The sequence below is a fragment of the Melospiza georgiana genome, chromosome 9 (assembly GCF_028018845.1).
Source record: "Melospiza georgiana isolate bMelGeo1 chromosome 9, bMelGeo1.pri, whole genome shotgun sequence".
Lineage (NCBI taxonomy): Eukaryota > Metazoa > Chordata > Aves > Passeriformes > Passerellidae > Melospiza > Melospiza georgiana.
In genome coordinates this window covers 24,541,562-24,558,724 of record NC_080438.1, presented here as the reverse complement: position 1 = coordinate 24,558,724, position 17,163 = coordinate 24,541,562, and the positions used below count along the sequence as shown (strand labels likewise).

The 17,163-nt window shown below is 43.4% G+C and overlaps 1 protein-coding gene across 3 annotated transcripts in view; it reads left to right on the top strand.

Annotated features, from left to right (window-relative positions):
• Positions 1-17,163, top strand: part of LOC131087102 (BEN domain-containing protein 5-like) — an 877,799-nt gene that overhangs the window by 684,004 nt on the left and 176,632 nt on the right. For all 3 annotated transcript variants that reach the window (XM_058030505.1, XM_058030504.1, XM_058030503.1), the window contains one exon: positions 14,360-14,474. In XM_058030505.1, the coding sequence (XP_057886488.1) occupies positions 14,360-14,474 (115 nt within the window). The remainder of the gene's footprint in view (positions 1-14,359; positions 14,475-17,163) is intronic.

Below are 17,163 nucleotides of genomic sequence, written 5' to 3'. Positions count from 1 at the left end.
AAGACAGAAAAATAAACCACAGGGAAAAAGGCTTTTTCCTGCTGGAACCCAATGCAAGCAGCTATCCAACAAGTCCCCTCCAGTACCACTGAAAGCAACTTGCAGATCCACAGCTTTCACCTCTGAGTCAAGGGGGGGAAGTTCAGATGCAGCCAGCATTTTCTTGGCCATCAGATCTTTCCTGAGGATTAGGTTTCTCTTTAATAAATCACTCATTTTTTTCTTTTCCCCAGAAATAGTTCAGGTGTTACATACAAAATACGTACAAATACAGTCATACAGTCCCTGCTTTATTTACCTGTCAAAACTGAAGCTCCAGACTTTGCTGTGCAAATGGACTTCCATGTTTCATTTCAGTTTTAACTGTCCTTTGGCACTGATTGGAACAACTCAGCCTCTACTACCTTGATGCCATCTGTCAGGGAGGAGATGGACAGATATCTGCTTTGTTCTGGTTTTGCTGATGTGTTACTTTTGGATGTCTTTGAGGGGTAGACCCAGAGCAGGCAGGAAGCTCCCTCTGGCTCCAGGGGACAGGCAGCCTCCTCTGAGGAAGCTGATGCCACTCTTGCCTTTCTCATGCCCATAAACAACCACAGGAGAGTGTAAAACAGCTCTCCATTAACAGGATTCTCTCTCTCTCTCTGATTCTGGTTGTCCATTTTAGGGCTGCTGCCTTGCAGTGCCAGCAGACTTTGTGCCCTGCTCTGCCACTGGAGCCTTGCAGGTGCCTCTGCCTCCCTGGAAAGGGGAGAAACTTCCTTGTGCCTTCCCAGTCACTCTGAAGGGAAGGACAGGCAAATCCTGTAAGAGTGAAGCAGTGTAACCTGCACACCCAGTAAAGTGGAAATCAATGAAGCAGCCAAAAGGTGCCATTACAGCTAGCTTAGTGCAAGTTCTGTGTATCAGGAGTCACAAAGCGATCTGGTTGTTCGTGCCCACGGGGGAAATGAGGGGAATGGCTGTGCAGGTTCCTGCCAGGCCAAGCTGCCAGTGTTTGCATCTGGGGAGTGTGTGATGTGCCACATGTGAATGGAAAAGCCACATCTGCAGCAGAAGAGAGCAGCTGGGGCTCAGCCCTAAGGAGGGGACACCTCAGCTCTTCATAGGTGAGTGGATTAAAGTCCTGGGCTGAAGTACAAGAAAGAGTTCCTTTCCCACATCCCAATTTTCTCCTGAGTCCTGTCCTTGTGTCCTCTGGAGATCCAGAGTGTGACGGTGCTCACAGGGGTCTTATGTTGAAGGAAGAGACGGAGATCTGACTCCATGTTTCAGAAGGCTGACTTATTATTCTATGATATATATATTACATTAAAACTGTACTAAAAGAATGGAAGAAAAGGTTCTCCTCAGAAGGCTAGCTAAGCTAAGAATAGAAAGGAATGAATAACAAAGGTTTGTGGCTCAGACAGAGAGTCCAAGCCAGCTCACTGTGATTGGCCATTAATTCCAAACATCCACATGAGACCAATCACAGATGCACCTGTTGCATTCCACAGCAGCAGATAATCAATGTTTACATTTTGTTTCTGAGGCCTCTCAGCTTCCCAGGAGGAAAAAATCCTAAAGAAAGGATTTTCATGAAAAGATGTCTGTGACACCAGAGCTTTAGGGCACCACATCGCCCATGGGGGCATCAATGTGCTCTTGCTCCTTCCCAGCAATTTGTGTTCCACTTTCATCCCAGCAGTGGTGCCACCAGGAGTCTGTCTGGCTGAGGAGCCCTCTTATGATGTGGCCAGCAGCAAATGTCTGCAGGTTGTTGTAGATAAAGGCAAATTAAAAGTGGAGATACCCCAAATACTCTCCAACACCCTAGAGCTGAAGGGACCTTGGTGTGAATGAGTGATGTTCTGCAGGGCCCCTCTGGTCTGTGTGTGCCTGCCTGACTCAAACCTGCTGCCTCTGGGTCTTTGCTTGGCTGAGCAACATGTTTGCAGATGCTGGAAACCGTTTTTAGAATGTGTTTAAAAATACATATTTTTCATTCCTCGCCTCGCATTATTTATGTAATGCCCTTTCCCTTTTTCACTGTGTATTAGATTTTCATATGTAAATGTATTCTCTGTCTGCCTCCAGAGAAATCCACCTTTTGCCTTCTCAGCTTACAGCACGTTCTTTGCTTGGGCTGCTCTATCCATCTTCAGGTTTCTGCAGTTCTTGTTGTGACCACAGATAATTCTGTAAGAGCTCAGTGTGGCTGCTGCTTTGTTCATTGGGTCTGCAGAACAGCACTCTGTGACAGATCCAGGGGTAAAACTGGGTAAAGTTGGATAAAACTGGGTAAAATTGGGTAAAACTAGTGCAGCCTCTGCTCCCAGTGCCCAGCTTTGTTTAACCAAGCACACTGAAATCCCAAAGGTTCCTAATTCCCAAAGAAAGGCACCTCTGCCAGGTTATGAAAGGTATCTCTGGCCATATAGGAAGTGCTCTGAGTCTGGGGAGACAATTCAACAAAAGGCTTGAAAGGAGAGGGTTCATCCTCTTTTGCTATTCCCTGCAACTTTTAGTGGTTTCCCAAGTAGAACTAAGTCTGCTTAGTCCTCCTTGTGTCCATCAGAGTTTATTTTTATCACTTATATAGCTCCGCTGGGAATCTTTTCCCCAGTGCAGGCAACTTTGGGGAATTTACACTTGTGGTGCAGTCTTGTTGCCAGCCCTGGGAAGGTTTCTGACCTCCACATGTGCAGTTGTCATGATGGGCAGGAAAGCAGTCATCTGCCAGGCTCCGGGGAGCTCAGCCAGCTCCTGGGTAGAGCAGCAACACTCCAATAATGATGCAGTTTCTCTGTTTCCCCTCCAAGACCCTTACAGCTCTAAGTAGCGCAAACTGGAGAATGAAGTGATTTTCTGTTTCTGGATTTTTCACCTCCTTGCTGGTGCTGTTAGTGGACAGCTGAAACTCCCCTTCAGGGCCATGGTGAAAAGTCTGGTTGACTCTGGCTCATGCATTCTGGATTTTACTCCCCTTATGTTTATTTTTCCCCTCTTTGCAACCAAGGTTTGCCTCTTGTCTCGCTCATCAGGATAGATGGAATCTTCTGCATATTTCTATTCAACTCTAGCTGGATTTACCATTAGTTAATTCTGTAAAAATTGAGGGCCATAATGCAGTGAATATTTTTTTGAGCTGACGGGGGGACTCACACTCATGGGAGGGACATACTTTGAATAATAATGAACAAGCACATCATATTCTTGAGGTAACATCTTGAGAATGAATTCTGATAAATCCCAAATAATTCATTAATGAAACAAGATCATCTGATCCTTGCAGTGCTTCTCCAGGAACCCTTTTGTTTTTCCCCAGGAGGAAAAGAGGCATTATCCAGGGGGTATTGGTAGGCTCATTTTGATGCAAAGAGGACTCCGAGCTCCTTACAGCATATTAAGAAAAATAAAGAAAGGAAAGCCAGCCAAGGAAGCCACCCACTCAGTCTGTGCTGTGCACTGAATTTAGGAACCCTTCAGGCAATCCTGAAGCAGGAGCTGTGTGCTCCTGCCAATACCTCCTCTCTTTGTCAGCCTGACAGGTTCTTTCAAGTCACAGCTCTTTGCTGTTGCATCAGTTCTGCTGGAGAGCTGCACAACTGCCCCTGGGCCAGGGGAGATTAGTTTGAGGTTAAGCAAGCACCATCAGCCATCAGGGTAATTAAGGGGCTGAGATATGAGTTCATCTCTGTGCAGGGCAGACAGTCTGCTTCCCTCCGTGCAGGTTTGCACTTTTCACAGACAAATCCAGCCCTGGCCTCATTCTGCTCTCCTAAATTAGTCTGCTGCTTTGAAACTTGTGGGCATCCCATTGCTGCAAGGAAGAGGAAAGGCAGAGACCACTGAAATGGTGGCAGGGATTAACCTGATGCTCCACCTGGGCTGGTGGTGCTGCTGGGGAGAGCACGAGTGCCCTGCACCCAGAGCTGCAGGAAATTGTGCCACCAGCACCCCACTGCTGCTCTGATCAAGTATCCAAGCACCCAAGCTTCAATCTAGGGCTTTTTTCCTCATTCTATTCTTATTCTAAAGTCTGAAAATATGCACAATCCAATTCAATGGCATCCAAATGAGTCCTGAGGCCATAAATTGCTGCATCCAACAAGTAGGAAAGGGTCAGACTGTTTGGTTCCTTGGGGTTTCCAGCTGTTAAAGTGCCAAAGCTTCAGAGGAACTCTTAAGGGCATGTTAGAAGACAGTTTTATCAGAACAAGATTACATGAATGTATGACCTAATAATTACATGAATTATATGACCTGGGGCATCTTTTGTAACAAGATCGTTTGTGCGGTCTCATCATCTACTCAAGTCTGTTTAGTAATGTTATTTTTTCTTTTGGATTTTCAGACAGGATCAGGCTTTGGGTAGTATAAAATATCTAGAGTATTTTAAAGTAGGAACTAGACTTGTCCTCGCAAAATGCTTAATTGTCTTTTATTTGTTGGCTGACAATTTTAACAGGCAAAATTATATGCCACATTTTACCCTCTCCAGGTAATCCTGTGAGGTTCTGAGAACAGCTATAGTTTGTGGAACACTTTGTGTGCTCCTTTCTGTGAGGAAAGGAAAGGAAAGGAAAGGAAAGGAAAGGAAAGGAAAGGAAAGGAAAGGAAAGGAAAGGAAAGGAAAGGAAAGGAAAGGAAAGGAAAGGAAAGGAAAGGAAAGGAAAGGAAAGGAAAGGAAAGGAAAGGAAAGGAAAGGAAAGGAAAGGAAAGGAAAGGAAAGGAAAGGAAAGGAAAGGAAAGGAAAGGAAAGGAAAGGAAAGGGAAAGGAAAAGAGGGGAGGGGAGGAAGGGTGAGAGTATTCAGGGCTGCAATTTTGAACTGACCAGCAACACTTGTTGTTTCTGTCACCAAAAGTCTTTCCACCTTGACCCCTACAGGGCTGATTTTCAGAAAATGCTTACCTTTAGGGAAGAGTGTGTTGGGGATGGACTGTGAGTAGCTCAGATGTCACTAGTGACAGCTGAGTAAGAGCAGAAAAGTTTCAGAATTTTACTCAACACCTAGCATTTTGTGGCCACTTGCCATGTTTCCAGCTACAGTCGGCTCCAATGAGCTTTCATGAGTTTGTTTGGAAAATCCATCTGCTGGTTTTGGCCCCAGAGATGCCAGTTTTGCTGCCCTGCAAATCTGGCCATTGCTATCTCAAGTTGAACACACTAAGATAGCAGACTCTGGTAGCAACTTGCCAAAAATCAGCAGTGCTAGAGACTGAGATCTGGCATTCTGGCTCCTGGTCCCACATCCCAGTCACTGGGAATGCCAACTTTAATTATGTTTTGCTGGCAATGCATATCTATATCTTTTCAGCACTGAATTGGGATGTTGTGCTCCAGCCAAGCACCAGCAGCCGCATATCCTTCAAAGCAGATGTGAATCTTTTTCTGAGGAAAGAGCAACAGCTCATAAAAATACATAGGAAATCCCAAACACTCATCACTTAGCAACTTTCTACACTGAACTGATTGTACTTGTAGACTGCTGATTTGTGACTGGCTATTCCAGTCACATCCATTTCTCTGTGTATTCTCCCTGTTTGAAATGCATCTGGAGTATCAGGGTCTGGAACTCTTTGGTGTTCTGAGGCCTTGTTTGCACAGTCTAAATGTAGGACTCTCTCAAAAATACTAGGATAGTGCACATGAAAGGCAGTGGTGTAAATTTGCCTCCTTTATGTGGAATATCCATGATAAATTTAAAGGGTTCCATCCCAGTCAGTCCTGTCCAGTCAGCAGACACATAAAAATGGGAAACAAGGTCCATTTCTTTACCCAGGAGTCCCAGAATGTTTTACTATGGCGCAATTTTTCCAAATCTTCATTGAAGTTGCAATGTGAATAGATGCCAAATGCCAATTGAGGCTGTGATGGCAGAAGTGTCTCCTGTATCCTTACAGTGGTGTGAGAAGGATTTTTATGCTTATGAGATTCTGGAAAACACTTGAAATTATTTTCTCTCTCATTCTGACAGAATCCAGCTAGGGGTTCCAGACTGCTGTTCCCGTTGCTACCCATGGATTTCTGTTCCATCAACACCAAATTCCAGATTAATTATTTGCGAAACCCTGGGCTAACTGTAGTAGGGTGGGAGGGAGGGAATGGTCAGGAATGATGGGTTTTTAAAATCTTCTTTAAATCAATTACTGTCTGTGCTTACCATGCACATTAAAATTGGAGGAAATCCACAGTGCCTTGCTCTGCCATTTGAAGTATTTGTTGCCAGTCATTCTCAATTCCTTTGCAGCAGCCCCTCCAGCAGAATTGTGGTTTTCTCTGGAGCTGACATTAGCAGTGTTCCACTAGCTTGGCAAAATGCAGTGAGGGCTGTGTTCCCTGGGAGACTGGCTGTTTTCCATTTATTTCACTGCTCTGGAAACAGGCCTAGCTGTAATGGCCTAACATATCTTAGAACAGGAAAATTACTAATTCAAGTCAGTGAGCATATTTTCATTTTAAAAGAGTAACAAATTAAATAAACTCCCTGCATTTTGCATTTGAGACCTCAGTGTTTCATCTGCTGTAATCTAATTCACCCATTCATTTCCTGCACATTCATTTTATCCCATTATTTGAGATTTCCTTTGCTTTTAATCCTGTGTTTTGAAGAGACCAAGAGTTACAGCAGAGAATAGATGAGAGACTAAACGGTAGATAAAAGAACAAACATGCCATAATATAGCTTGATGTGTTTCTAATCAATCTGCTTATTGCAGCTGGATCCTTAGTTAGGTGGGCAACTTTTCTGTCTCAGGTTGATTAAAACTTCTTTAAAAATAGGTGAAGTGGGGCTCTGTGCACAGTGCACAAGTGGTAACTGTTGGTTTGGTTTTTTTGGATTTTTTTTACAATAGCTATTATGGTTGCAGGTTTAAAAAAAACTTGAAATAGCCATGGGAACCTACAGACTTTATCTGGGGTGCTTTTAACCAACAAACTCATGCAAGAAAATCTTCTTACTTAGCCCTGAAATATTTACCTGTCTATCTGGGGACAAATTGCTGTGTGATCAAAAGGTTTGATACTCCAAGAGAATCAATGAGTCTTTTTCTTTCTGTACCCTTCAGAAATAATGTAACCAGGGATGTCCTTCCTGGAGCTGTCTCACCTGCCTTGGGTGGCTCTGATGTGTTTTGCCATGGGCAATTGTTGCTTGGTTGTCTCCCTTGAGACTTTCCTGTCCACAGGAGCCACTGGGGAAAATTGTTCACTTCTCTGCATTTTCAAACACCTGGATTGCTTTTCATCATGTGCCACCCTCAGGCCTGTGCAGGTCCCCTCTGAGCCTTTCCTGGGGGAAGTCCAAATGGAGTCTGAACATCAGCAGAGAAGGCAGGAGAAGAGTCTGACCTGGAAAGTGGGGTCTGAGGGATGCTCACTCGGGTTTGGTGCAAGGTGCAAGGTGCTGCATCCCTCTGAGAGCATCCTGCCCTCCCTTGCCCTGCTCCTGGGTGTGCTGAGGGTGGCCAGGGAGGGCTCAGGGAAAACAGACACTGCTCTGGATTTTCCCGGTCCCAGTTCCAGAAACTACGGAGAGAGAGGCACGTGCATGCAGATGTACACCAGGAAACTGGTGACATAATTCAGACATCAAATTTCCCTTCCTCTAACACCATAACCAGGTGCCTGTTTTGGTTTTGCAGTGCTTCTTCACCAGCCTATTAGCTTTTGTAATTTTGATGAGATAAACCTTTGTTTTGCCATGGATTCCAAAGGGACCTTTGGAAAGACAAAGCAACTGTTGCAGACATCTTTTTATGAAAATCCTTTCCTTGGGATTTTTTTCCTCCTGAGAAGCTGAGAGGCCTCAGGGACAAAATATAAACAATGATTATCTGTGGCTGTGGAATGCAACAGGTGGATCTGTGATTGGTCTCATGCAGATGTTTGGAATTAATGGCCAATCACAGTCAGCTGGCTCAGACTCTCTGTCCAAGACACAAACCTTTGTCATTCATTCCTTTCTATTCTATTCTTAGCCAGCCTTCTGAGATGAAACCTTTTCTTCTATTCTTTTAGTATAGTTTTAATGTAATATATATCATAAAATAATAAATCAGCTTTCTGAAATGTGGAGTCAGATCCTCATCTTTTCCCTCATCCAAAGGCCCCTGTGAACACTGTCACAAGCAACCTATTAATAAAGTATTCAAAATCTATTGATTCTCTTTGGATTGATGTCACCATCACCCTTCTTCACCCCTTCCCCTGCCCAAAAACCGTGTTTCTAAAAAAGTGTTTAATACTACAGACAAAACACACTGGAGTTTTCCAATCTGTTTTTTCCACATTAGGAGGAGGAGCAGAACTGGAAGAAGGGGCAGAGTCAGCATCTGTGGTGATCTTGTGCATGTGGATCCCTCTGCGATGATCTTGGTGACAGCATGATGTGAGGTCATGTCAGTAGCCTCACTATGAGTCAGCTCTGCTCGTTCATCACCCTTCACATGCTTTTATTTTTGTTCTTGTGCTGAACATTGAAGCACCTCAGAATAAGGCATTTTTGGGCCATTTCTGCCTGTTGGGCCTTGCTGGGGCTGCACTGAAGGAGCAGCTGAGTGTTCTCTGGAGCCCATCCTGGCACAGCATTGCTGTGACCTGTGCTGGGCAGGGTTCAGTGGGAGTGTGATGCCTTCCCCACCATGCTGGGGTGGAGAAGAGGGTCCATCTGTCTTCGTCATGTTTTGTATTTTTTTATTTTGGTTTATGTTTTTTTCCCTGCAGTTCCATGAGACAAAGCAAAGGCTCAATAGATGAGGGCCCTGTTGCTGAAGGAGAAACACTTCTCAGGCAAATGGTGGCACGGTGGTGGCTTGCTGTCGTTTATTCTGTGTATTGCACTTGCTTTTTGGAGGCAAGAGATTGTAACTGCTTGTTCATTAGCGTCTGGATTGGTTTGGGTTTTTTTCACTGTCACACTAAAAACCCTCTCCAAAAAGCCTAACCCCATATTTTTGCTTTCTTACTCTCCACAGAAACATAACTATAGTGTCATTCATATTGGATTCAGTCTCCTTTAACAGTGTATTTCAACAGTTTCATGTAAGCATAAGTATTTGGGACTCCCTTACATTTATTTTCCAGTGAATAGATCCTATGGCTGTTAGAGCCCAATTGTCACATTCTCTTTAACCTGCAGGCTGTGGTGATCTGACTGAAGGGTACCAGCAGCTACCCAGCATTAGGAAATGGGTCTGAAAACATAAATCACTCCTTTCTTGGCATATACTAGATACAGTGCAGGGTATGTTTGCATTAGCAGTTGCCATATTGCATTAGGGTCTGTGCTGATTAGATTTTCACTAATAGGAGCAGGGCAAATGTATTATATAGCTGCACAATTAAATATATTGTCAGACTGAGGGTGAAAGGATGGAGTAATGGAAAAAGCAGGGGATAAGACTGGCTTTTCTTTGGAAGGAGCAAATGTGGAGAGGTCATGTTAGAGCCAGCAGGAAGTTTAAACAGAGTTTAAGGATGTTGGTTGAGGAAATGTCTTGACAGAACAGTGGAAATGACATGTTATGGAGGGGTGAATGATTAATTTGCTTGAGAAGAATCAGCAGATAATTTGGGCTGGGCAGAAAGATGCCACAGGACCTAACACTGGAGCAGATGAGAGGAGCTGAGCTGCAGAAGGCAGGAGAAATTTGAAAAAGTGCATTCAGCCTTGAGAAAGAATAACGATAAGGAAGTGACTCAGAGTAGAAGGGGCTTGGTCCAGATTTAGTGCCATCTCAGTTAAACTGAGTTTACCAAGAAATAAATTTTTTAAGAGTCTGACATTTTTAAGTCAATGTGGTATGTCTCTAATGCTAGCAGTTGTGTGTATTGTTTTCCCTTTTCTTTGTTTTCAATTCTTTATTCCCTTTTGCTTGTAACTATGAAAATCTCCTTGAAGTTGATGTAACGACTTTGGTGGATTTTTAGTGGACTATGAATAAGCCTCTTCCTGTGTCATGGCTGAATGCTGATTTCTGAGCTGTTCTGGTTCCAGGCAGCATCTATAATTGCACATAATTATTTGAAATATAAAGATTTTAATTGCTTTCCAGAAAGCTTGGGAGGAAAATAATCCATATTGTTTTGCTTCTTCTAATTGGAGAACTTTTCCACACTGTAATGTGCCTCGGTAGGCCCATTCCATCACATCCTCTATTTCATTTTGAAGTCTCTTGAAGAGTTAATACTTCATTATTTGGCTATTTTCCTTGATCTCCAGCCACAGAGGTTTGTGTCTTTAAATAATGCTTGTCTTATTTTCCATAGCTGATGTGACTGGTTCAGATTGGATTATTTCCTTTGACCCAAACTGGGGCTACAGTTCGAAGATCCAACCAATCTGTGGGCAGCCCTTTTTTTTTCTTTAATAGCAGACTAATTGGCAGACCAATTAATCTGCTCATCTGTGAAAGGAAAATTTATGGCAATAAGTAGTTCTATTTCCAGAAGTCATTCTCCAAAGCAACATTACAGTGGCCTTGTTTACTTCATGCCCTGCAACACGATCCAGTGCTTCAACAGTACCACAGGTCAATTAGTGGACAATTTAAGCAATTATTAGCCACTAACAAGGGTGACTGGCATCATTACCCTTCCTGTTTACCAGCAAACTGTTATTTTAATACAAAGATCAACAAATAAATTAGGGCATCTGTTGTATTGCCATGTCTGCCTTGGAGTAAATGATATTAAATGGGCTTTGGTTGCTGCCAAATTCTTAACCCTGGCCTAATGAGATACACTGATATGTCTCTTGCTGATTACAGGAGCTGTAAAATTTAGTTTGTATTGATTTATTAACAGGAGGACCAAGTTCTCGGCAATGGTATTTTTTGTTTAATACTCTGATATCTCTCTTTTTATCTTAAAAATTATTGATCTGGACTATTTCAGGCAGCCCAGAACTATTGGGTTCCTCTGAAGGACAAAGCTATTTCCTAGTTGTATTGATTATTTGGATACTTACAATAATTTTAGGGTGATATTATACATAATTTTAGGGTGATAAAATACATAATTTTGTATATGTAAACGTATGCTTTTGTCTCATGCCTTTCTCATGCTCCTTAGAACTGCCTCTACTTCCAGGTTAGAATTCTGAGAGATATTTTTAACTCTTCCTTGGTATTTTTACCAATGGGGTAAGGCTTCTTCAGGTTTAACTGTCTTCCAAGTAAGAAAATCAAGTAAATCTCCTTTTGATGGGTAGCTTGGCTGCAGCAGCCCAGGCAGATTGGGGTGCCTGGGGAGATGCTGGGTCACATTTGACACCAAGCTCTGGGCGCCCAGCATCCTTTAGTTGGGTGCAGCAGTGAATCAGGCACAGCAGACCCTCACCCTCTGCATGTTTATGTGCAGCCTTCCACACCACTGCATGCTTTTTCTTGGGGAACAGGATTTGCTTGCTGAAGCTGAGAACTGCAGCTTTCATTTGCCAAGATGCTCCTGCCAAACTCTGAGTGAGGCTGCAGCAATAACAGGGGGGAAACTCTCGGAACCCAGGACATTCCTCTGACTGCCCCTGGAGGGCTTGAGACCCTGGCAGGGGGCTCAGGGACCCTGGCATGGAGTCAAAACTACCTGTGCCTTTGATTTTTACCCATGGAAACAATTACCAACTTTGTGCAAAGAGTTACAAGACACAGGGGTTTGAATGGAATGATAGTGAATTTGTCACAGGCTGAAAAAGTAGAATTTTGGGGTTTTAGAATAGGGGTTTGAGAGGCAAGATGGAGGAACCTGGGGGTGTCTTGTCTTTCTCCTTCTTGGCCTCCATCTTCTGCTGGGATGGTGGCACTTCTGGATTGGTTTAGAGTAGAGACAAGCTGTCTAACATAGGTGATAGGTATTGGAAAATTATTGTAAATAAAGCACATGTGGTTTTTAGTATAAAAACATAACACCCTCCTGAGGGCAGCCAGAGTGCCCCAACCCAACCTGCTGGACAGACCTCAGCAGGTTGGAGAAAGAATGTTATAGATAAGAAAAAATAAACAACCTTGGAAAGCAGAACTGACACATCTCTGCTTTTTCTTCGGTCCTGGGGCTGGGAAAAAGAGACTTTCTAACACCTTGGAGTCACCTCAACACCAGAGACCTCACCAGGAAACGGGCAGAACCTGGACAAGCCTCTCCACGGCACCATGACAGCCACAGCAAAAGAGAGTTTGGGCTCTTGTGTCACCTCCTGAAAGAAAGGCAATGATCTACAATGCACATGATGCGATATTTGTGCTGGTTTTATTTCCACTTGAAGGGTCTTATCTAACCTAGGATAAACCTTGTTCTGGACACACTGATTTCTGAATAGTTAACTCCTCCAAGTGTTTTAGAAAACACAAACTGATGAGTTTGAGTCTAGTTGAGTCAAGTTGCAAGCTCTTTAAAACTAAAACCAGCACGGGGTCTTGGGAATCCAAGGGCTAAGTAAGGGCTTGTTTCCCTTTAAGTGATTTTGCGCCCTCCAGGTGTGAGTACTGTGGTGTGTGTTTCAGACACTGCCAGGAAACAGTCAGAGCAGCAGTTTAACGTAGCTAAGCTTTTTGTGTTTGCATACAGTTAGGAAATCTGGTTATTCAGGATCCAACTGTGTCCCCGTGTTCTTGCTGTTGGATAATGAACGAAAGTCACAACAGCAGCCAAAAAGCAGATCGATGTTCAGTTTCCTTCATCGAGAGGAGGTAATTGCAGGAACATTTCCTGAGAAATATAATTATGGATATGCTAATTTGCCTCAGAAATTCAGGTTTAGTTTCTTCTCGAGTGGAAGACCTGGTTACAGAAAGTTCCTCTCTCCTCTTCAGGATTAGTCACTGAGACATGGAAAAATTGCTGATCTTTAGAGTCAACTATGCCTTGATCAGCTCAGACATTTCAGAAGCCTCATTTTTCTCCATATGCCTCAGAAAATTCGAATTCATTCCAACAGCAGCCTAGGTTCAGACTTTCTGGTATTTGAAATACAAAGTGGGCCTTAGGAAATTAGCAAAATGAAGGAGTCATGCAGAATGTGAGATTTTGGTCTCATCTTTAATGCATGTTCCAGCCAAGCTGTAAACAAGTGCATTTAACCTGGCATGAACATGGGGTTTAGGGGCTTTTTTTAACACTTTGATTGAATCACAAAACATCAGGTCTGAAGTCAGCTAGTTAGCCCAGGCCATCCCTTCTATGCTGAATTATTGCTTGTTATAGCTATTCCCTGAGGCTTTACCCTGCCCAGTGTTAAATGTTTCTGATGATGGGATTCCACTCTTACCCTGGAGAGACAATTCCACACTCTAATAGAGCTCACCATTACTGAAATTTTACTGATGAGCAGCCTTAATTTTTCTCTGCTTAATTTTATCCTGTTACTAGACCGTAGTGATTGATTTATTCTGGGGAAATTCAGTAAATGGTTCCTGCTTCACAGGATGGACCTTACAATAAATAGCGAATTGTCATGACCTATCTGTGGGTGTCCTGAGATTACACAGGAACTCAATTTATCTCCACACTAATTCCCTGGAAGCTATTTCTGTCAGTAGCAACTCAGTGGAGGGGTGAGCAGTGAATTTAGCTGCAAGGTTCCTTCTCCTGCCCCAGCACCAGCCCTGGGCTGAGGAATATTCAGTGGCTCCCCAAGCATGAGGCCAAGAGGAATCATAAGGATTCTTCCTGCAGGCTCTGGTGCTGTGATGTGCCCAAAGGAAGGGCATTTAGGATCTGCTTCCCCATCACTTGCCTGGGCTCCACACTAAAGGAGTTGCTGATGTGGAGCTACTTCTGGTTTTTATGAGTGCAGAAGAAGTGAAGAGTATGGCCTCATAAATTCCAGTCCACCAGTTGCACAATATCCCTGTGCCCAGTGCACATATTGTGCAACTCTCCCAATTTTTGTGAGGCATTTTACACCCCTTCATACATGCAGGTGATCTGAAATCTGTGTTCATACATCACGGGTAGGTCTGGATGTATGCTGAAATGAATTTGAGATGGCTCATCTCCACAAATTTCCACTCACAAGGTGAGCTCTGTGCAGGCTGGGTGTGAGGGGTAACTCCATTTCTCCTTTTTGTTATTGTGGCTTAGCTGATGAGCAGTAACTTCTCCCTCTGTGGAAACTTAACAGTGTCTGGTAATGCAGCCATGGTGTACTTGCATTATGAGGACAGATTCACGTATTTTTCTTTAAAGTTCTTGGAGTTTTAAGCAGGTGCTGCATGATTGCAAGTGGTTTGTTCTGTTGGAAGCAGGAGCAGTGCCAGGAACCAGGAGGAGTCATCATTCTAATCCTCTATATGTGAAATTTCAAGTAGATACCTGGAAATCATTGATGTCACAGACCCCCCTCTTCAAGCTCCTTTTTAATTTTTTTTCCTCAGGTATAATTGATTTCCTCGTGAGCCACCATCCAATTGCAAAAGTACTGAGAGACCACCTGGTGTTCAAGATTGCTCCCATGCTCAATCCTGATGGAGTTTACCTAGGAAATTACAGGTATGGTGTGGGGGATGAACCCATGTATTGTTGTATTTGCCTTATACACCCTGCACTGTTTTGGCATTGAATCTTACATGGCTTGTTTCAATTAATTCCCCTTAAACTGGAGATTCTCACATGGCCATGTGCTTCCTGAAATTCCCACCTAGGAAAGGGGCAAATAGGGAATTTGTTTGCTTCAGGAGGTAGAGAGCAACTCTTCAAGACAGCAGAGTATCTGCTCTACAGGCTTCCTCTAAGTGTGGGAGTTAATGTCAGCTTAGAGTTAGACCTTAGCTGTGTTTTATGAATGCACTCATTATGCTGCTCATCAGCCTCTATGTAAATGTGTCAGTCAATCACAGCTCCCTTAAACTACCCAGATCATCCATTAAAGTCACAGATTTCACTCTGTTATTGTACTGTAATAGATAGGGATACATGGAATGGAATAATCATTCCACCCTATGCTAATTTTGCTCCATTTTAGTGTTTGAATTACTACTTTACCACCTCCTCTGCTGAGATCGTATTCAGATAATCTTTTGTTTTCCCTAAAATTGTTTGCTCTTAATGCATTTATTTACAAAATAAATGTGCTGCTGGAGGTGATAATGAAAAGCAGTTGATTAGTTGATGATTTGTTTGTGGGGGCAATTACATGTACCACACAGTTCTCTGGAGAAGCCCCTGAGAAATGAAATATACTGCATGTGGTTTTGCTTACTGTGCAAGACTAAATAACACAATTCACTTTGTAGCCAGGCTACCTTTGATCTAATTAGGTGTTGCATTGCTAAGCAGAACAAGGCTGGGTTATTGTGCGGGTGAGGAGACCACCGAGGAGGAGGAAGATAGAAGGTGCAGAACATGGGGCTGCTGGCAGCTCTTTGTTGAGGAAACAGCCTCAAGTTGTGCCAGGGGAGTTTTGGATTAAGAATTAGGAAAAAAAAAATCTTTACTGAAAAGGTGATCAGGCATTGGAACCAAGGCAGTGGTGGAATCACTGTCGCTGGAAATATTAAAAAAATGTGCGGGTGTGGTGCTTAGGGACATGCATTAGCAGTGCTGGGTTAATGGCTGGGCTCAGTGGTTTTAGAGGTCTTTTCCAGCGTTTATGATCCTGTGATCTGTGCTCCTTATCCCTCCCTTTCTTTGCTCATTGTTTAGCTGAAGCAGCAGGGAGTTGTGGGGGTGATTTCCACAGTGGTTCTGTGTGTTCTGAGTGAAGCTTCGCAGAACAGGTGGCTCCTTGCAGCTGCAGTGATGCTTGACAAATCCCAAACCAGTCAGTGACACTGCAGGGGTGGCATCAGACAGCACCGGGAATTTATCAGAATGTGTGACTATACTGGAATAAAGCCCCAAAATGGCTCTAGAATCTGATGCTACATCACTTTCCTTTCTTCCAGGTGCCTTGCACATAAGCAAACTCCAATTGCAATTAAGCAGCTTTTGTTTTTCCCCTAAGTTCGCTTGCCCTGTAGGGTTTTTCCCCTGCTCTGTTATTTATAGTTTTTGAGAGACATGCAGCTTTTTATAGGCATTCATATGGCTCAGAACTTGAAAAGCCTTTTGGGAAGCCAGGTAGTGGGAAAGGGCATGTGAATTAATTTGGAATTGCTGAGCTTGATGGTGTAATCTTGGTTTAACTTTCCATGATATGCAGGATTTTCAGCCCTCCTGAACTAAAGAGAATTTTAATGAGCTAGTGAAAAAATGAAAAAAACCATTTTATTTTCTTGCAATTCTTCACTGTATTTACAAATGGCCTAATGTAACTAATAACTTAAAAATGAGGGTAATAAGCAAAATGCTACCTGTTGTCTCGAGAAGAATATTAAAAAGCCTAGTAATGTGCCAGCATTGCAGTTAACTAGTGCTGAGTGAATAATTTGCAGCAAACACTTTATTTCATGCTCATACAAAATCCACAAGCACATCACAATTTATTTACTTGAATTTACTGGATGAATGTCTAAAAAAATCTCCAAGGATCACTTGCTTGTGTTTGAAAATTTAACTCTGAGGCTTCTCAGTGATTGGCTAGATAACTCTGCTTCATCTCTTTTGGTCTTTGTTCAGATTAGCACATAAATAGGACTTTCAGAAGTTTTCCACATAGTGGGGTCTAACACAGATCTGTTGGCTGGGGATAACCTCCAAGGGGTGCCACATGCAGCAAGAGCAGTTTTAGGCATTTGAACTTCTTCCTGTTATCTCCCTCCTTCTCAAAGCAGCAGCTGGTGACTATTTCTTTGGTTCATTGGAGGTTCACATTCTGACTATGCAAGCTAAGATAATGAAATGGGTAATTAAACCTCATGCTTGAGTTTGTAAATTGATCTCCTGCCAGCGTGAGAGGGGATTTTCTTTTACCCCACCAGTGCGCAGCCTTGCACAACTGGCAAAGAGCACTGTTGGATGCACTTGGCTGTGCTCTGGAATCCCAGGCACCACGAGGAGCCTGAGAGCGTCAGCAGCTCTGGGAGGAGGGATGGGATGGGATGGGATAATGGGATGGGATGGGATGGGATGGGATGGGATGGGATGGGATGGGATGGGATGGGATGGGATGGGATGGGATGGGATGGGATGGGATGGGATGGGATGAGATGCAATGCAATGCAATGCAATGCGATGCGATGCGATGCGGTGGATGCAATGTGATGCCATGGGATGCCATGGGATGGGATGGACTTGTTCT